The sequence below is a fragment of the Panthera tigris genome, chromosome A2, assembly GCF_018350195.1.
Source record: "Panthera tigris isolate Pti1 chromosome A2, P.tigris_Pti1_mat1.1, whole genome shotgun sequence".
NCBI lineage: Eukaryota > Metazoa > Chordata > Mammalia > Carnivora > Felidae > Panthera > Panthera tigris.
The window spans coordinates 40556999-40577988 of record NC_056661.1 but is presented as its reverse complement, the minus strand read 5'-3'; the positions used below and the strand labels follow the sequence as shown (position 1 = coordinate 40577988).

General features: G+C 46.6%; 1 protein-coding gene and 1 long non-coding RNA gene across 4 annotated transcripts in view; one reads left to right on the top strand and one right to left on the bottom strand.

Annotated features, from left to right (window-relative positions):
• Nucleotides 1-5398: 5398 nt before the first annotated feature.
• Nucleotides 5399-19066, bottom strand: LOC122236722. 3 transcript variants are annotated; one of them, XR_006214939.1, is made up of 5 exons: nucleotides 18699-19066; nucleotides 14767-14842; nucleotides 13271-13454; nucleotides 10057-10165; nucleotides 5399-5781 (listed from the first exon to the last, which is right to left on the bottom strand). It is a non-coding gene; the product is annotated as an uncharacterized LOC122236722 (long non-coding RNA). The 3 variants fall into 3 exon arrangements; XR_006214940.1 differs by lacking the exon at nucleotides 14767-14842 and adding an exon at nucleotides 11798-11871; XR_006214938.1 differs by lacking the exon at nucleotides 14767-14842.
• Nucleotides 6249-20990, top strand: part of PDZRN3 (PDZ domain containing ring finger 3) — a 239912-nt gene continuing 225170 nt past the window's right edge. The window contains exon 1 of the mRNA XM_007076640.3: nucleotides 6249-7070. Coding sequence (XP_007076702.3) covers nucleotides 6348-7070 — 723 coding nt within the window. The 5' untranslated portion in view covers nucleotides 6249-6347. The remainder of the gene's footprint in view (nucleotides 7071-20990) is intronic.

The following is a 20990-nucleotide window of genomic DNA, read 5'->3' as shown; positions in this document are numbered from 1 at the left end:
CAAAACCTAATTCTTGTCCTACCTGAGAACATAGGTAGATCACACTCCCCACAATCCCCTGCTGTCATTGTGGCCCTATGGCTGAATTACAGCCAGGAGGCTGTGGGTGGAAGGAAGCACTCCCAGTCCTGCCTACACACACCTTCCATGGACACCTTCCCTTCCCTTCTCTTCTCCCCATCCACTGAATGGAGGCAGGTCTGAGGAGAGTCCTTGAAGTAGGGGAAAGCCAGTAGGTGGAAGCAATGAGGGCACCCAATGACCACTTGGATATCTATACTGGACAAGAGTAAGAAACACATTCTTTAGTGTTAGATCTTAGAGAATTTGGAGTTTGCTTACCCTCACTGAATTGCATATACATACACATCCACATTTATATGAAATCACAGACTTTAACCCTAGGTCACTCCATGAACCAGAGTTAACACTCACCTCCTGACATTTGATCCAATCCTTTCTCTGCAGTACTAGGTTGTAAGGATAACCAAGCATCTGCAACTGTACGTTTCATCGTATGTATTTAGAAGTCATCTAGGGGTACCTGGATGACTCAGTCAGTTAAGCATCTGGCTTTGGCTCAGGTCATGATCTCATGACTCTTGAGTTTGAGCCCCACATCAGGCTCTGCGCTGATGGGTCAGAGCCTGGAGTCTGCTTTGGATTCTGTCTCCCCCCCGACCCTTGCCCCTCCCCCCTCAAATATAAATAAACATTAATAAAAAAATGTTTTTAAAAGAAAGCCATCTAATTTGTTTGAGCTTTCATGTTCCCTTTTGATACCGTGTAGTTTGCATTGGATATGATACCTAATACATTTGTTTTAGTATGAAAACTAAATGGTGAGTTCATCCAGCTGGCAACATTGGGGCCCTGTGAACTCACTAAGGTAAGAGCTAGATCCTGTGCCCTTTTTCATATGTCTTGTCTTCTATGCTCTCTACATGACAGGGAGCAGTATTTGTAGGATAAAAGAGAAGCTCCCTTCTAGCTCCAAATGTCTACAATGTCACAAGTGTTTTGAATCACATTTGTCACACACACACACATACAGACCTTTTCTGTTAAAAAAAGCCACTCAGTTCACAACCAGATAATGATCCAGCTCTTTCTGTGGGAGTTCAAAATTCAGGATAGATTTTGTTATGGGAATGATGTTCTAAATGATGACAGGCCACAGAAGTCTATTTAATTCATAATGTGATACAGATACCTTGTATGGTAGCACCAATCTGTGCCTAGGATTTTAGAAGCAGAAACTTACATCGAGTAGCAAGAGGGAGCAGTTTGTTCAGCATTTTTAAGTCTCTACTAAGTGTTAAATATGTGGGAAAGAAGATGGATACGGTAGCCCTGCTCTAGAATAGAATGGGGATGGGGAGGTGGACATTGATCAAGCTGTGCCCCTCTGCTACCAAAACCTACCCATGCCACCCGGCACTCTCAGGTCATTTGAAACCCTTTAGTCTGCTGTGTGGCCTGCCAGCCCTGGATGTTTGGATTCTACCCACTTCTCTACCCTTACTCAATGCTATCCTTCCCCTTTCTCACCCTGTTTTAGGTCCTAGGCAAGCTCTAACTTAAACCAAGTGCTTGACTCCCTCTGGACCTCTGCACTTTCTGCTGCTTCTGCCTGGAATGTTCTCCGCTGACTATTGCCAGCTCATTCTCACCCTTCAAACAACTCCCATTTCTCCTCTCATCAGACTTCCCTATTTGGAATGGGCTCCTCTAATTTCTCTCTAGCACAACAGCTTGTTGCATAGTGTTTATAGCAGTGCTTCTCAAACTTTAGGTGCATACATACCACTTGGGGACACTGTTAAAATGCAGATTCTAACTCAGTACATCCAGGAGGAAGCCTGAGATCCTGTAGTTTCAGCAGGTCTCCAGATGATGCCACGCCTCTGACCACGCTTTGATCAGCACTGCTGTAGAGGACTTCCAACATACCATCATGGTGTCGGTCACTTGTTTATTGATACTTGGTTTTCTGCACCGTGGAACGAGGACTCAGCTGGGCACCATTGCCCATCTGGTTCACCCCTGTCACCCCAGTGCCACGACAGCACCTTCTTAGCGTACAGAGGCTACGAATTAATTAACTATTGGGGAAATTAAGGCATTCCAAGTGTGATGAATGTTATACATGGGAATATACATGGTGTTGTACAAGCTAGTCCCATCTGAAGGGACAGGAAAGGAGGGCTCACCACTGTGCAGCACCAGAGTCTTGCACAAATTTGTAAGAAGCTTTTTCACAACTCCCCCTGTTCTCTAGCCAATGCCCCCCACTGTGGTAGCTCATCTTGACTTAGCCAAATTTTCAAGTCTCTAGGATAAAAAAGTACCTGTTCTTCTTCCTGCCCAAGGCCAAATGAAACGCCCCAGGCCCTAGAAGGGCTGACATTGGCTATGTCAGGAGGCAAGCAATCTGCTTGAGACGCGTCACACCTGTTCACCTGTGACTAATACAGCTTACTACTCTCTGGTAGTACTTCTGGTTGGTTTAAAAAAAAAGGTTTATTAATCAAATTGTATGTATGGAACTATTTCAGCTAGTAGAATGTAAGTAGTTAAGCCTAGGGAAGCTGCTGCCAAAAAAAGCAAAAAACCTTGACTCTTTTGCCTTCTCTAATACCGAACACACAAATTATCTAAAGCCTAGGGGAAGCTGAGGGTTGATGGAGGGAAGAGGCAGGTGAGTCATGTTGAAAGCATGGAGTGATTTTCTACATCATTTGTAAGGTAGTAACTCCCGAGTTAAGAGTTATGCAGGAAACCACATAGTTGTCACAGAGGTTAAGTGTGAGGGTTGTGGAATCCTTCTGTCTATATTCTTGACTGCTGTTTTGATAACTCACAGAATCTCTGTAAACCTCAGTTTCTTCACTTGTAAACTGGAGCCAACAACACACACAAGTACTTTGTGATGTGCTGTGAGGGTTAATGAAAAAATGAAGGTCAAGTAGTGAGCACAATGCTTCGCACAGAGTACTAGCTCTCAACAGGGCACACATTATCGTCTGGCGCAATCCGATAGAAGAGACCGTGAGGACAAAAGCCAAAATCAGGGTGATAGTGAACGTAGCATTGCAGTTAGGCTTGGGATCACTTTTGGTGAGGAAGTGCTAAACCTGACTGTAAGAGGAAAGCAGGATGGCAAAGATGGTGGAGGCCATAAGGATCATTTGCAGGGGCACCTGGGTGGCTCAGTGGGGTTGCAAGTCTGAAATGGGCTCAGGTCATGATCTCACATTTTGTGAGTTCGAGCCCCACATGGGGCTCAGCCTGTCGGCACAGAGTTTGTTTCGGGATCCTCTGTCCCCCTCTCTCTCCGCCCCTCCCCAATTTGTGCTCTCCCCAAACTAAATATTTAAAAAAAAAAAAAAAAGAATCGTTTGCAAAATGACCGATCCACCTGTCCCCAAGGAATCATGTTTATGAACAGTCAGCTGGTTCTGCGACTGTTGAGTTGGTATCTCATCCAGGTCAGAAAAACTAGCTAGTTTTCTCAGAGGGCCTGCCAGACCCAACACTCACCTTCCTAAGCTTGTATTCACGTTTATGAGTGTGCTGTCTCAGCTTTCCAATTTAACACCATTCTCTGACTGTGCTGCATTCCCTAGGTCATTCTACAGCTAGCAGGGGTTGTGGGCTGCTAGTGCTTGCCTGACTTCAGCAATTAATGAAAGGTTGCCCTAAACCAGCAGCAGTTCTCAATCCAGGGCAAGTTTGCCCCCAGGGCACATGGGCAAAATCTGGCGGGTGTGTGTGTGTGTGTGTGTGTGTGAGGATGGGGTTGTCACTGGCATCTAGTGGGCAGTAACCAGAGATGCTGCTAAACGTTGTTGAATGGGCAGAACAAGTCCCCACAACAAAGAATTGCTTGGCTGTCAGTAGAGCCAAGGTTGAGAAACCTTGCCTTAAACCGTACTTGTTTTAAACTTTTCTAGTTCTCAGCCCCCCTGTTAAATTTAGCCCCTAAATAATATGCATGGTCCGCCAACTCTGACATTCTAGGAGGTGTTTTTTAATTCCGACCTCCAAAATTTTTGATACTAAAATTAACCAATAAGGAGGGGCTCTGCCAGACTTTGCTTTTGCCCAAAGAAGCTGATCCACACTCCTCCACAGCTTCTCGCAGGCCTCAGCTGTAGCATTTTATCAACAGCCTCTCAGTCGGCTGCAGGGGGAGGTGGTGGTGGGTGGCTCCTAAAAGAAGCTTACACCCAAAGCAAGCACTGATTTCCCATTTATGGTGTATGATGAGCTTCCCCCGGTTTCTCAAAACCAGTTTGGTTTGAAGATTATCCCCCTGTTGACACTAGCCCACCCTGTGAAACTGACAAGCCCACACACCTTTGTTGAAAAGAATGTGTTTCTTACTCATTATCTGAGAACCTGTGAGCTGCTTAATAAATATACTGATGGAGGATTCCTGGCACATGCTTTTCTGAACAAAGGCCAATTATATTCCACCCCATGTACTATCAAAGAAATGCGTTAATTGATTACAGCAATGAAAAGAAAGCCTCTACCACAAACAGCAAATGCCACCAACACTGATTAAAGAACACTGTCCAGTGACCTCAATGATGCATTGAAAAACCTAGTCAGTGACATCTTTTTAAAGGTCAGTTCAAAACAAGTAATCCTATGGACATCAAGGGAATCCTTTCACTCTGGTGAAGCAGTTAACTAGTGAAGGTCATGGGGCTGTAGCAGCCAGATAAAGGAGAGAAGTAAAAGCAATTAGACAAAATGGATGTTGTAATCCCACTTTCTAGACCTCAGAGCCACACTAAACACAGAGATCCAACTTTTCCACTTCACTATTCAGAAACTGCCAGCAGAGTCCAAATGAGAATTCTTTCCCTTGGTTTCTTCCTAACTGGTGCTGACTGCATGTTTCTCATCAATGTCTATAACCTTGGGAGAAAAAGAAAATCACCAAGTCCATGGATGATGCTATGTATTTTATCATCTAACTTGCAATCTCAACGTATTCCTTCAACACACTGGAGTATTGCTGAAAACTACAAGTGTCACAACACCGCTTGAAAAACTGCCCCTGAGTAGAAGGAAAAAAGTCCAGGTTCAAGGAGGGCCACTTTCCAATCAGGTGGAGGTACAGCCACCGGAAGCATCAGCCTCTTGTTGGAAGCTCTTTTAACTTGGAGATTCTCAGGCCCCGCCCCAGACCTACGGATCGGGATCAGAATCCACCTCCACATTAAAATTTGAGAAACACTGCTGTAGGACATCTGACAGCACTTTTTTTTTCTTCTCCCAGCCTGAGTGTCCCCTAAGTGGAAAATGGAAATATAACAAAGTAATATTTGTGTACAACAAAGGAAAAAAAAAAACAACTGAACACAGTTCACATGACTGGGGATGTGAGGGTGGGTTATGGGGAACTTCTCTCAGATTTATACTTGTGCGATTTTTCACTTTGTAGGACCAGCGTTACTTCTCTTGTCATGCAGTAAAACAATTTTTAAATGGCGCTAACACTCTCTCACAACATCGTACTGATGATTTTTAAAGGGACCGATTTAGAAGCGCGGACACTTGAGAGGTGTTAAGTGAAATGGACGGAGCCAGGACTCTACCCTCTCCCATCCCGACAGCCTGTGAGCAGCTCTCTTCCCCGCACATTCCCCCCTGCAGATTCGCCCTCTGGTCCTGGAATCCTTGGCCTGCCCAAATCCTGGGGTCCGCAGAACCTCGGGTCGCAACTGCAGTTGCTGGAGCGTTCCGCAGGCTCAGTAACTTTCCCTGGAATGAAATAAATAAAGACCGTAAGTGCTGAGATAGCTGACCCCAAAATATTTTTCGTTCTCTGCAATCAGCCAAGAAAAGAGAGGGCGGGGGAGGGGAGTTAAAAGTCACGATCTGTCCCGGAAGGGGCTCCAGGAGAAGTCTCTGGGCGGCAACAGCAGCCTCCGCTCCAAACTCAGTGAGCTTTTCTTGGCCTGTGTTGGTACCCTCTAGCAAAAACTGCAAGAGAGCAGAGAGGAGTCGCCGGAGAGAAGGGCTCAGACTGGCGTCCTGGGCAGGCCAGTCCTCTCTCGGGGTCTCCCCATCCTCCTCTGCCTCCTCCTTGTGGCAGGGGGCGGGCCGGAGACAGCCGAGGCAGGATGTACGTGCGCACGCGCTCGCGCATATACGGCTGGAGGAGTCCTGTTCCTCGGGCATTTTCCGAGGAAGTCTGGAGCAATTAGGCTCAGTCCGGGGAGAGCGAGCGAGCGAGCGGGAGGCGCAGCCGGCGCGTCTGGGCTGCCTCGCAGGGAGGGAGGGGGCGGCCGGCCGCCCGGCGGCGACCCCGGGCCCCGGCCGCCACCATGGGCTTCGAGCTGGACCGGTTCGACGGCGACGTGGACCCGGACCTGAAGTGCGCGCTGTGCCACAAGGTCCTGGAGGACCCGCTGACCACGCCGTGCGGCCACGTCTTCTGCGCCGGCTGCGTGTTGCCCTGGGTGGTGCAGGAGGGCAGCTGCCCGGCGCGCTGCCGCGGTCGCCTGTCGGCCAAGGAGCTCAACCACGTCCTGCCGCTCAAGCGCCTCATCCTCAAGCTGGACATCAAGTGCGCGCACGCGGCGCGAGGCTGCGGCCGGGTGGTCAAGCTGCAGCAGCTGCCAGAGCACCTCGAGCGCTGCGACTTCGCGCCCGCGCGCTGCCGCCACGCGGGCTGCGGCCAGGTGCTGCTGCGGCGCGACGTGGAGGCGCACATGCGCGACGCGTGCGACGCGCGGCCGGTGGGCCGCTGCCAGGAGGGCTGCGGGCTGCCCCTGACGCACGGCGAGCAGCGCGCGGGCGGCCACTGCTGCGCCAGGGCCCTGCGGGCGCATAACAGCGCGCTGCAGGCCCGCCTGGGCGCGCTGCACAAGGCGCTCAAGAAGGAGGCGCTGCGCGCGGGCAAGCGCGAGAAGTCGCTGGTGGCGCAGCTGGCCGCGGCGCAGCTGGAGCTGCAGATGACCGCACTGCGCTACCAAAAGAAGTTCACGGAGTACAGCGCGCGCCTCGACTCGCTCAGCCGCTGCGTGGCCGCGCCGCCCGGCGGCAAGGTAGGCGCCCGCCACCGGCCCCAACCCCCTGCCGGGCTCCCCTGGGTACCCAGGGCCCCTCCTGGTCCCTTTGGGCACCGGGATGCCTGGAACTTCCCAGGAGCATCCCTGCCGCCTCCTTCCACTGCTTACTCGCTGTATCACTAAGAGCGGGCCGCTGAAACAGTTTAAGCTTGGAAACTATGGTCCCTGCAGATCACATACACCGGGTGAAATGTAGCTACAGCAGCTTCCGGGGGTCTGGAAAGACTAAAAGGACCCCACAGCGTGGAGTAAGAATGAGTGCAGTTCCAAAGTCAGACGTTTTGCTGCTCAGATCAGCTAGGTGATCTTGGGGAAGTTGCTTAACTTCTTACGGTTGAAAAACCTAGTTCTCTATACCTGTGGCACCAAGGATTGCGATATCGACACACAGGGTAAACTGTATCCATGCATCCTTAGGAATTTCAGGAAGAGCAAATGAAACACACAGTTCTGAATAAGTTCAGAAGGATTCCAGAAGAAAGGCCCCTGGAGTGAAAGCTGGATTCAGACATGGGCTGTGCTGCCAACTGGCTGGCTGACCTTGAGCAAGCTGCGTAGCCTCTCTAAAGTTAGAAACTGGTCCCTAGAGATGTGACACGGGTAAAACACAGCCAGGCCCCGTCTGTGGCGTTCATGCGGGGATTCCAGAAAAAAAGAAAGTGCCACCAATCATAAAGTAATAATTGAGAGGAAGTTCTTTCAAATTGGAACTATTTTAGAACTTGGGTGTTTTGCTCACCAACTGAGTGACTGTGAAGTTTAACATCCAGGTGCATCAGTTTACCTAAATGTAAAATGGGTGGTTGTCAGCCTACTGGGAAAGAATAGTTACAAAGACCTGGCCCTGTGCTGGGTGGAGAGTGTGTGCTCAGCAAAGTGTTAACATCCCCCTGGGGCCATCCCCTTGAGCTGATAGTTGGTGTAATTACAATGGTCACCCTGAGTGAAGGCTTGCTTTGCTCTAGGCCTTATGCTAAGTACTTCTCAGGTGTTTCCTTTTTAATCAAGTGAGGCAGCTGGGATGCTTCCCATTTTGTAGATGAAGAGACTGAGCCCCTGTGAGGGGCAGTCATGTACCTGGGTCATAGCTTTTAGTGCCAGAGTTGCCTTCTGAACGCTCATGTGCCTGTCTTTCCAGCCCAGGGTCATAAGCACTATTGTGTTGCCTCTCAGTGTAAACCCAAGGCCCATTTTTTGAGTGTTTATTATGTTCTAGCAACTGTGGGAAGCACTTTACAGGCATTATCTACTTAATCCTTTCAGGTGGAGGAAGCAGGTTCAGAGAGGTCATAGAACTTGTCCAGAGTCATACTGTGACTCCGGGAACAGAGTGAGGATTCGGGTTCTACATCGGAGTTATCAGCATTGGGATGTATTGACATACTGAGTCCCATCATTCTTTATTGGAGGCGGCCGTCCTCTGCATTGTAAAATGTTTAGCAGCTTCCCTGGCCTCTACCCACTAGATACCAGTAGCACTCTTGCCTCCAAGACATGACAACTAAAAATGTCTCCAAATATTATCAGGTGTTCTCTGGGGGTGGGGTGTGTGTTTGGACGCGTGCAAAATCGCCTGTTGAGAACCAGGGTTTTCCTGATTGTAAAGGCCACGTTTTATGCAAACGGGGAGGGGTGTGGTGCCACTGTGTGGTTGCCTGTTCCATATGGCTGCGGGAGAACATATTTGCCCCAGGGGCCTGCATCTGCTTCGCCTCTCTCTGCCCTCTCCCAACCCCCTCTTTATGCACACACCAGGCCTGCAAGTTTTCCCTCTCCCCGCTCCTCCCCTCCCCATCCTGGCCCCCTGGCCTGTCAGCCACAGTCTGAGCAGCTGGCCAGCTCTGGGCGAAGGGCAAATATTTACAACTGAGAGGCTCACCCAGGACCGCACAGGCATACAAAAGACTGGTGTGAGCCTGCTCACCAAAACAGAGGGCAAGACTTGGTCCTCTAGCAGGCATCGGGTTTGCAGCAGAAGAGTTCCTGAGTTTCTCTTGTTTCTGCTGTCATGCGAACTTCCTGCGTAGTTTTAAGTGATGCTTATTTATAAATAAGCCATTCACTACCCCAGAGTTGATACATCATTCATTGTTAAGCTAGTTTATTATTTCTTCTTGCCTTTCTGTTTTCTTTCTGGAGTGTTTGGTTAAACCTTCTCTCAGAATCAAAAATAGGATACTTGAATCTGAACTGTGGTTGTGTTTGGAGCTGTGCTGGGTGAGCCAATAGGATAATCAAGGGTATTAAGCTTAGGGACAAGATGTTGTTGCTTTTTGAGCTCACAGAGAAAGTTAGGGTCTGGAGTTGGAGCCTGCCCTGGGACTCCTATGCACCCCAGCGCTAGCCTCAAGGACAGCCAAGAATGGCCTGGCCTGCAGTTTGCATAAGTTCCTCTCTCTGGCTTCAGACCCTGGCTGGCCTCAACTGAGGCCTCAGGGAAGCTTGCTCCTCTTGCCCCAAAGTTAACCCTCAGTGGCCCTCTCTGAAAAGCTTTTGCTGGTCCTGCATCAGCCAGAAAAACCTCTCCCACTGCGAGCTGTTTAAGAACTTGTTTATTTCATTGGGTTGACTCTCTGTTCCTGCTGGGTACTGTTTATTCTTTTCCAAAAGGCAGAAGGATTTATATTGCTTGGAAACTCTGATGCACAACACTTGATTTTTTTTTTTTTTTAATAAGTCGTAATGTTTATCTGTCCCAAGCTGAAGTAGATAAGAAACACTTAGATTTTCCCTACCAGCCCTTCAAGACCTAAACCTTGTTCCATAAAAAGATCTGGCATTTTAAAAATGACCTTAACCTTTGGGTTTTGGATGCTCCCTGAGTGTTGAGGATTTGTCTGTGCTGGACCTACATAGATGTTGTTTCTCCTGCTCTAAAATGGGTACTAGGGCTTGCTTCTCAAACATCCCTGTGATCGGAAATCACCCAGATAGCTTGTTAAAACACATTGCCGCGTCTTACCTCCTCAAGATACTGATCCATTAGGGCTGGCTTGGGGCCTCAGAGTCTGTAGTTCTCACAAGCTCCCAGGTGATGCTGCTCTGCTTGTCAGGCTGGGTTAGCTACTCTTCTGGATGAAGAGTTAGGGTTCAAGTACAGACGTAGATGAACACATATTAGTCTCCTTTTACAAAAGACCGGGGTAAAGTTCTAAAACCCAGGCCTACCCAGCAGTTACACAGTGGTTAACTACGGTCTGACCAGGCGTCTTTAACCAATAAGAAGCTGCTTCTGGGCCGCAGCAGACTTGGTGATGACGGTTTGGTTGAATAAGTTCAAGAGTTTTGCTGCCAGCCTCAGTTTTTCCACCCTGACTGACCTACCTGATTCTAAGAGAAAAAGCATTTCATAGACTTCTCTGGCTTTCCAAGCAAGGGAAAGTTCTGAGCATAAATTTTCTTGAAAATTACTGGACTCCTCCTTGGTACCTTTGCACTTTTATTTCTGTATCCAGTCCGTCATTAAGTCTTAGTGATTTTCCGTCCAAAACCCTTTTTAAAAAATTTTTAAATGTTTATTTTTGAGAGGGGCAGAGTGCAAGTGGAGGAGGGGCAGAGAGAGAGGGAGACACAGAATCCGAAACAGGCTCCAGGCTCTGAGCTGTCGATACAGAGCCTATTGCGGGGCTGGAACTCACGAACCGTGAGATCGTGACCTGAGCCGAAGTCGGACGCTTAACCCACTGAGCCATCGAGGTGCCCCTCCAAAATACTTTTGGAATCTATTTACTGCTCTGCCTCCCCATCCAGTGATATCCCTGGTTCAAACCATCGGTTTTCCAACTCCAGCTATTAACATTTTGGGCTAGATAATCCTGCATTGTATGTGTGTTGGGGGGGGGGGCGGGGACAGTGTTCCTTGTTTTATAGGATCTTTAACGGCATCCCTGGCTCTATCTGCTGGATGCCCGTAGCACTGCTCAGGTTGGGGTGATCACAGGTGTCTCCAGACATTGCCAGATGTCACCTCGGAAACAAAATCAGTCTTGATCTCAGCCACCACCACCTCTTGCCTATACCACAACTGCTCCCACTACATATTTTCTTGCTCTCATGCAATTACCTACCACCGGGAATAATCTCTTAGAAATGTCAGGTTGAGGGGCGCCTGGGTGACTTAGTTGGTTAAGTGTCCGACTGTTGATTTCAGCTGAGGTCATGATCTCACAGTTTGTGAGCTTGAGCCCCGTGTCAGGCCCTGTGTTGACAATCGAGGAGCCTGCCAGGGATTCTTTCTCCCTCTCTGCCTGCCCCTCCTCTGCTTGTGCATATGCGCCCTCTTTTTCTCTCTCAAACTTACAAAGAAAAACAGAAATGTCAACCTGAAGCCTTCTGAAACCCTTCATTTGTTTTCTAGTTTCACTTGCATGGCTGTAAGGTCCATGGTGCTCTGGATCCTGCCAGCCACCACCTGTCTGCTTGCATTCTTACCCTGTTGCTTCTCTCTTCCTAGCTTCTTGAGTCTCAGGAAGTTCCATGAATATGACCCTATGCTCCTTTCTGCCCCTGGGCCTTTACACTTGATCTTTTCTCTACTTACAAGTCTTTGCAAATACTCATCACTAGATAATCCACAAATTTTGAAATGTCGCCTTCTGCCCCTGCCTTTATGCCAGCCCTTAAGGTTTGTTCATCACTAGATAACCTTTCTATCCTTCCCATCCCAGCTCAAGCACTCCTACATCCACGAAGCCCTCTCTCACCTCGTAGATGAGGTCTGGTGCCCTGAGATGTTCACTTTGGTCCTCCTCCTGCATGGTGTTTATCAAAGCTGTAACTAAATAATTGGAAGGGCTGTTTATTGTGTCTCCCCAGGAGGAAGCACGTCCCTCTTCTTCAGGGCGTCCCTCTTCTTCAGGGCTGTGCCCTGGACACAAGATTGCCATGTGCGCTGTAAGCTTTCAATATGTGTGGGTTTTGTGGGTGAATTCAAGATTGGAGAGGCTGTCTTGTCAGCCATCACAACTTTTCAGTTTTCTGAAAACCAACAGTGAGCTTGTATTGAAAAAGAATGAGTTTTTCCGTGACCCCCAAGTTAACAAAATTGTTCCCAGGTTTTTGGGAGGCATTCTTTTTGTTCTGCTGGATCCACCCAGATCAAATTGTATCAAGCACCAAATCCCAGAAACGATTTTGTCCATTTCAGAACTCCTGGAGGTAAGTGAATCTAATAGACAATTGTATCAAAAGGCTTTCCAGATGTGCAAACACTTTGAAATGTATCTATCACAGTGTTCACCTTCCAGTGTATTTTCTGTTTCTGGAAAAGCTTCAGCGAATAACCATTTCCTAGTGCATCTAACAAAACAGCCCAGTTGAGCTAAAGGAATTGTGGGCTGTCAATCCATTTAATTTAAATGTTTGATACACAGAATTAAGATTTGGTTTACATTATGTTAGCTACTCTTAATTGAATAATTAGAACTGAACTTTTTGAATTGGGAATTCTGATGATATTTATTCATAAGTGGTTCCTTCTGCATTTGGAAATAATGCTTGCCTGTTTGTAAAAATATTTGACGCATAAGAATCTATAAGGCCGTGGGGTGCCTGGGTGGCTCGTTGGCTAAGGGTTCAACTTCGGCTCAAGTCATGATCCCGAGGTTTGTGTGTTTGAGCCCCGCGTCGGGCTCTGTGCTGACAGCTCAGACCCTGGAGCCTGCTTCAGATTCTGTGTCTCTGTCTCTCTGCCCCTCCCCCACTTGTGCTCTGTCTCTATCAAAAATAAAATGTAAAAAAAAAAAAAATAAGAATCTATAAGGCTGTTATGCATTAGAGTATAGAACCAGGAGCTTGAAAGGAAAAGAAGTATTCATTGAATTACGTTGGGTGCCATACACTTAGGGTGCTTTATGTACGTATGCATATGAGCTCCTCCATCTTTTTCATTAGGTAGATCTCTTTTTTTTTCCTCTAAAACACGTTAGATAAAAGTTAGGTAAAGTCCAGAAGTTACAGAGATTCCAAGTATAAAACTGGGATTTGAGCCCAGTGTCTGACTCCAGGCTCATACACTATGGCCACAATAAGAAAAGCATTTTCTTCCGAGGCACTGTTTCCTGTGAGGTCTCATACATGTTTCTAGAGGGCTATTATTTATATATGCAGGCACTATGTTAATTGGAGGTGTTTATTTTATCCTCAGACCCCGTGAGGTAGGTACAACAAACCATTACCTTCCATATTACAGGCGGAGAAACCGAGGCCTGGAAGATTAAACATCTTCTCCCATCGTCTTCCTTTGGCTCCTTCTAGTTGGTTTGATGGCTTCCGGTCCATGTTGATGAAGTGTGTTCTTCCCATGCCGTGACTCCCATTTTTATAGGTCTGGTGTAGAACACACAGAACATAAAACAGATCCTATGAAAAGAGAATCCAGTAAAACAAAAAAGAAAGAAATGGAATCCTGGATGGAATAGTGGCTCATTTCTCTAATTTTCATGTTAATAATTTACAGAGTGGTTGATGGTAGAAAGTAAATAGAATATTTTCCGAGTGTATTCTTGCTGTTTAGCTCCACACATTCTTAGACACATTGTGCCGGGCACCATGATAGGCACCACTGGATACAGAGGTCAACCTGAGCAGCTTTAACCCATGGGGTCAGACACCCACTTGAGTCTTTGAAAACACGACACAAGTCTTCCTACTCTTTGTTTACTCAAGCTCTTTTGCCATGGCTTAGCTTCTGCTCCCCCTGAACTAATGGTGTTCTAATAAGCCTGTTCCAATAAAAAAGGGAAGTGGTATAACATAATGATTAGTCTTGTAAAGAAAATAACTAACAGATGGACACAGGCATCCACCTTTCTCACCCGTTCCATATATACATTCGTGGGGAGCTTAGGGGACAGAGACCCCGTGCAGCCTGTGTGTGAGTGGGTCCTGCAGCAGTGTCGCCTGGAACAGGGAGGGATGAACTATTCTTTGGGCAGCGGTTAAGCAGCAATGAGTCCTGGGCAGAGAGGTCACCCTTAGAATTTTTCTAGGCGCTGTTTTCAGGTGTCTGTGTCTCTGCCGTATGTAGTCCTGGAGTTGGTGAAAATAGGATTCACATGTTTCCTCTGGCTCATTGTTAAGGGCCTCTGGGAGGATCTTGTAACCTCCTGTAAGCCTTATTTGTCTTATCTCTAAAATGGGATACTATTTGGGCTGATAGAGTTGGCTTTAGGATTAAACCAGGTGATTGGTGTTAGGTGCACAGTAAGCCTTAACTAGCATTGATTGAACATCTGTTGAGCGCCTGGCACCTGTAGGTTTTTTAGATCTTTTCAAAAGGAATTGCTGAAGAAACATGAGAAATTTGAAGTGGTGTAATGGAGAAGATGGGCAGGGGTTTTTGCTCACAGGGTCACAGTTTCATTGTGAGAGTCGTGCTGCCCTGAGTGACTAGTTCTCTGGGTTCCTATCTGACTCTTTTCCCCTGGTGGCCACTGGGTAGAAGAGAAACATGCCAGGTCAGTTTCGCTGTGTCAGGGTAGCCTCTGGGCTAACATGTAAAGGAGGTGGTTAAAGCTCATGAATAAAATGAGGCTTAGGGGGTTGTTAGGTGTGTTTGTGTCTGTCTAACTGAAAGTAACAAGGCTCAGGAGAGTTTGGCTGGGCAGAGCCCCTGCCTTCCTATAAGGGAGAACTTAACCGGGTTCTAGCTGTGCAACTTTTGCTTGCTTACCCTATGGAAATGTGACAATTTGGTAGCTCCTTAAATGAAGTTTGTTCTTGTTTGTTAGTTTTCCGGTGAAGGCTTGCTTGTAGATGTTCACCAGGAGAGACAGGAGTTGATAAAAGTTAAAGGTGCAGACTTGAAATCAAACTCATGGGAATAAAGAAGTAAATTTTTAGGGATTTCTTACGTTATTTAAATAAAACTGCACAGTAGACACTACATATGTACCTTTGAACCTCGGGACTGTTTCTCTATACTGTTTTTCAAAAATAACTTGTTTGGCCTATGGATGGGTTTATGTATACTATTCTGTAGATAGTATGACTTCAGAGAAGCTCTTTTTGTATTTCTTTCCACCTGTTTTTCCATCCTCTTTGCCTTTCTCATCTTTGCTTTCTTCTATTTTGGTGACAGATGCACACCACTGATACTTCCATTGACTGTTTCATACATTTCTTTTTCAATGTTTATTTTTGAGATAGAGTCCGAGCATGAGCAGGGGAGGGGCAGAGAGAGAGAGGGAGACGCAGAATCCGAAGCAGCCTCTAGGCTCTGAGCTGTCAGCAAAGAGCCCGATGGGGCCTGACCCACGAACCGCAAGATTGTGACCTGAGTGGGTCTTAACTGACTAAGCCACCCGGGCGCCTCTCATCCATTTTCAGTTCGTTTGCATCAACCTCATGACTGCCTTCAGTTTGAGGCTTGAACAGTCCTCCCCTGTTCTTCCCCCAAGAATATCCCTTCTTTAGAACTGGAGGTTGAGTTACAGGGAGGAGATTGACCCCAGCCAGCCATTAGAAACATAGTTTGAATGACAAAGAGGACAAACACATTTCGGTGTAAGGAAGTGAAGATACCCTCATCTCTTCAGTAGGGAATTTCTGGCAGCCAGCTCTGCCTCCTGGTCTCCCAGCTCCCACCGCTGTACATTTTTGTGCTTTCTTGTCACTAGTGCACAGACAGAGTTGTTTCCCAGCTGTGGGACTCTCTGAAAGCTTTGCATAATCTGAGGCTGAGAGGTGTCCTGTCACCCCAGATACATAGACTGGCGGTCAGTCAATTACAGTTCTCAGAACCCGCTGGGCAGCTTTCCAGTCCAGCCAGTTCTCGGCTGTGAGTCCCACAACACCAATGATTGGGGAACACCCGTCACTGGGCGGAAAGGAGTGTTTAGAAAGAATCCACGTTGACAGTGGCATGGATGGGCTCTGGAGGCCACCGCATGGATTAGGAGATGGCACACATCCAAGCTTCTGAGGCCAGATTGTTTGGAGGAGGGTGGTGACAGAGTAATACTAAGGAAAAGGGACTTTTCCTGTAGGAGACACTTCATGTCCTTGGACACTTAAAAAACAAAGACTCCCCCCCCCCCCCCCCCCCCAGCCACCATGTAAGGTGACTTTGACAAAGTAAATTTGATTTTTGCCTTTTCCACCATTGACTTTTCCTCCCATATTGTTGTCCACTTAGACCTTGAGTTGAAATTTGAGCAGATTGTGTTTTGGACAATTTAAACATTGATCCAGTATTTACTTGTTCGAATATGATAGCAAAGCTTATTTTCAGAGAAATCAACTATGGTGTTCGTGAACATTGAGTTTCCATTTCTGCTGTGACTTAATGGTGTAAGTTATGTGGACTTTTCGTGCCATTTATTTAGGGCTTGGTGCCCACATCTCCTTCTCCAAGGCTAATATATCTCTGTTCTTTCTTAATTCTAAAGACCTAAGCACCTCCCCAAGAGGTCCTCCCCTGCCCTAGGGACCCAGCAGTGAGCTGTGTTCTTGGGTGGAGGCTGGGGAGCTGAGGATCTGTGAGAGCTTCCAGCCCCACCCCCCCACCCCCCACCCCAAGGAGCCCGTGCTGTATCTGGGGTCCAGAGAACGACTGGAGGCGTCGTTTTCCATCTGCTGCCCAGGCTGTTGGTGAGACATGCCTGTCTCCTGGGTCCTGGCTCCTGAAGGAAAGAGACACAGGCCACCAGAGAAGAGGAATAGGATAGGGGCAGTTCTAGGGAAAGCGGCCAAGGAGATGCCATGTCACCAACATTTTTGTTGCTGATTTTCCTGTTTTTCACCTTTTCTTCCCAGCCCATCAGGACCCACTGATCTGGTAGAATGTGGAGCAGTCCACATGCCTCAGTGGTCGCCAGTTACCCCTCACTTTCCATCTCCCCAGCATCTTCTAGGTTTGCTATCCCTATCCAAGTCCACACGTTCTTGGACTTACTGTTTCTCCTGTCCCATTGTTAGCCAACACCTGTTTCCCTGTTCTCTCATGGCCACCTCCCTCAAGGCCTGGGTACGTCACGTGTCTGACTTCCCCTCCTTGTCCCCGTATCCCACCGGGACAGTATCACTTGCCCGTCCTAGCTCGCTGCACTGAAGGTTCCACCCCAGCTGCTCCTATTGTGTTTACTTGTCATCCTGCTACCATCTCTAAAATACCGACTATCTGTTGGCACTTAACCAGCCCTCCTAGAATGTGCCACTCTGTCTCCAGACTTTGGGGGGAAAACAGAGACACATACGTGGAAGAATTCCCATCGTATGGCCAGATGGTATGATGAATACATAACTATCGTATTTTGCTTAACTTGAGGCTCTCCCAAACTTGCCTTAGATGGACTGAGTTAATTTGGGATTTGCTTGGACTTTGTGGCAGAGTAATTTATGTGGCTAAAGAGAACCAGGGCCCTCAGTGCTCAGTGTCCTAGCGTTCACCACACACTGTGCCCTGTTCGTCTTGTGAGCAAGTCTGTTGGCTAGGCACTGTACTGAGGCACTGGTCGGCAGTTGTCTATCTCATTCATGCTTTATAATAACCCCGTGATGTGAGAAGAAACCATTATTATGCCCATTCTGGGTATGAGGAAACTCACCTCAGGTTCTGACTGTGCAGTCCGAGATCTTAACCATCACCCCGTTCCTGTCAGGGGCATAATACTCTTATGATACCCTTCATGGTATAATAGACACTCTGATCTTTGCCACTGTTATTACATAGTCCAAAGAAACCTTGCTTAAAACTCTGATTACAAAACTAATTAGATGTCTAATCCTTCATGACATTTTAATGTGGAGGTTCACTCTTGTGAGGCAAAAGGATTTAAGATACAGTGCCAGAATTTACCCACGGAGTACAAAGAACACGGATGTTGGAGTCCCATGGATCTTGATTCCTGGCTCTCCCCCTTTGCAGCTGTGTGATCTTAAGCAAGTGTCTGAATTTCTTGAAGCCTCAGTTTCTCAGGTTAGACTGTGGATACAGTGCCTGCTTCACAAAGCTGATCCTTTAGTCAGGTGTTTATGTGAAATAGAGCTCTTCCCCTTGTTTGTATTACTTCATTAGGCCATTGAGAACATTTCAAAGCATGGGTTATGATAAACTCCCCATACAGATTAATATCGGTTAAATTTTTCTTTAGACGAAAGAACCCGTCGTTAACATTTCCGTGAAAAGTCAGCAAAGCGGCATTGACAGGAGCCTTTGCCCTTGTCCCATTTATATATGTCTCTTTAATTACATAGAGCATAATTGAGCCAGAAGCATTTAAATGCCCTCCATCCTGAAGCATTTTCAGCTCAGTACCAGGTTAAATGATATAAGCAGGAATTAACGTTAACGTGTTAAATACATTGTGTGAAGCCCAGTGTTTAAATTCTCGATTAATGTTTCTTTGTGAAGAATTAAAAAGTAGAGTAGTTGAGATTGCTTTGTGGGGAGAGGAATGGAAAGGGAAAACCAGAGTCAAGTTCGTGGTGTCAGAGGAGAAGAGACCTCTGGAAGTTAGATGGAGAAATGAAAGAAATTCAGCCCAGATGCAGCTTTTCTCTTCTTTTGTTGCTCCCGGCATCGTGTGGTGAGTCTTGCCTGCATTGGCTCACTATTACAAATCAGTCCTAAAATAGGCAATGGCACTTGAAGCCAGTTCTTACCTTCCTGGACAGCAGACTACATCAAGATGCTTGTAGAAATGAGAATACCCCTTCTTTCTCTCCAGTGATTGCATCTGGCAGGGAAGTTTAGATGGTCAAACTGATTGTTCCAAAATGTTCTTTGCAAATCGCTGTTTGGCTGAGGAATGCTGTGTCTGAGGCATTGTCTGGCTTGTCCCTGGAGAGAGATCTGGGAGTCTAGGTATAGACTTAGGTGTCTGGGCATCTCAGATTGGGTCTTCTGGAGATAATTAGTTCAGTGCACAGTTGGGAGTTTTGTGTTGATGTTGGTTTCCCGGGTGAGAGCTCCTATGATGAGTTCCTTTATGGAACGCCAAACATTGAACCATCTTGAGAGAGACCTAAGAGGTTACCAGCCCACATGGCCTTCTTTTCTGCATTCAACATGAAAAGGGAGTAGTGTAGAAGAGTAACTGGCGTCTAGAATCAGAGAGCCTGGGTCTAAAACCCAGCTAGACTTCTTACTAGCTCTTCCCACCTATATCATGAGGGTGGTAAGAGTGCCAGTGGAGGAGATGGGTTGGATTTATTAAAGAAAATAAAGCATTTAAATAAATGTTTAATATAATTTCTGGGACATGGTAAGCAGCCAGTAAATGTGAATGCCCTGTAATAAGAATTCCTTGTTTTTCTATAATTTTTAGAGCAAGGGTTATCACACAGTGGGTTTGAAACTAGTCTTTTAAAAAATTCCGTTGTGCGTTCTCTTCCGTACATCATTTGAGATTGCCAGACTAGAGCCATCTGCCTCGGATTACTGTGTAACCGTGCAGTTTCTATCATTAGTTAGGAAAGCCAGAAATGCAAGATATGTGTGATAACTCAGTCAAATTCCAATGTATTTCCAACTTTTTCACCCCTCTAAGATAGCAAAGTGAGACGCGGACTTACCAGGATTTTGCTTTTCCAAGGCAGAGAGATATAAACTATTTCAGTTTGCGAATCCTCACGTTTACATTTCAGAACTATCTGGTTGATCCCGAATGTTTATTCTGTTAGAACAGTGACGTTCTTGGCCGGTAACTTGTGTAGATCAAATTTAATTGTATCAGTACCACTGACAGACGGATACTCTGGATGGTGGTACCAGGGATTGGAGATCTTTTTTTTTTTTTTGCAAAATTGATAGTTTGTTATTATAGAGGCTTTTCTGTTTTTGCTTAGGTATAGCAGCTTGATAAGAGAGTTGTTTGCCTTTTACATTAAAACACTCTGTTTTACATATCAAGTAAGCGAGCAGGTGGAAGTGAATATTTTATTGTGTTGTTCTTCGAGGACACCTAGTTCTTTCATTAAAAACTGTCTTTTTCTTCTTTTTTTTATTATTTAATTTTGAGAGAGAAAGAGAGAGAGAGAGACTGAGACAGAGTGAAAGTGGGGGAGGGACAGAGACAGAGAGACAGAATTGGAAGCAGGCTCCAGGCTCTGAGCTGTCAGCACAGAGCCCAACATGGGGCTTGAACTCATGAACCCTGAGATTATGACCCAAGCTGAAGTCGGATGCTTCACTGACTGAGCCACCCAGGTGCCCCTGAAGACTATCTTTTTCTAATGAAAAATTGTCATTTTTGTTTTTACAGGATTTTAATAATTGATGCTTAGGCTTATGTAACAGTTTTAAAATTTTGAAAAATTCTAATATTTTAAATTCTGTACACTAGGCAGGAGAAACAGTTGTGGTTACTAAGAGCTTTAAACGGGGTGCCTGGGTGGCTCAGTCAGTTGAGCATCCAACTTCGCCTCACGTCATGATCTCACGGCTCGGGAGTTCGAACCCCGTGTCGGGCTCTGTGCTGACAGCTCGGAGCCTGGAGCCTGCTTCGGATTCTGTGTCTTTCTCTCTCTGCCCCTCCCCCGCTCATGCTTTGTGTGTGTGTCTCTCTCTCTCTCTCTCTCTCTCTCTCTCTCTCTCAAAAATAAATAAACATTCCAAAAAAAAACAAAAGCTTTAAACACACAGACAGAAACACACATGCACACACACACATATATATATATGTGTGTGTGTGTATATATATATACACACACACACACACACACATATATATATTTGGTTCTGTTGGGCACATTAAAAAAAAATTTTTTTTTACATTTATTTATTACTGAGAGACAGACACAGAAAGTGAGCAGGGGAGGGTCAGAGAGGGTGAGACACAGAATCCGAAGCAGGCTCCAGGCTCTGAGCTGTCAGCACAGAGCCTGATGCGGGGCTCAAAGTCACAAACCGTGAGATCATGACCTGAGCTGAAGTCGCTTAACTGACTGAGCCAC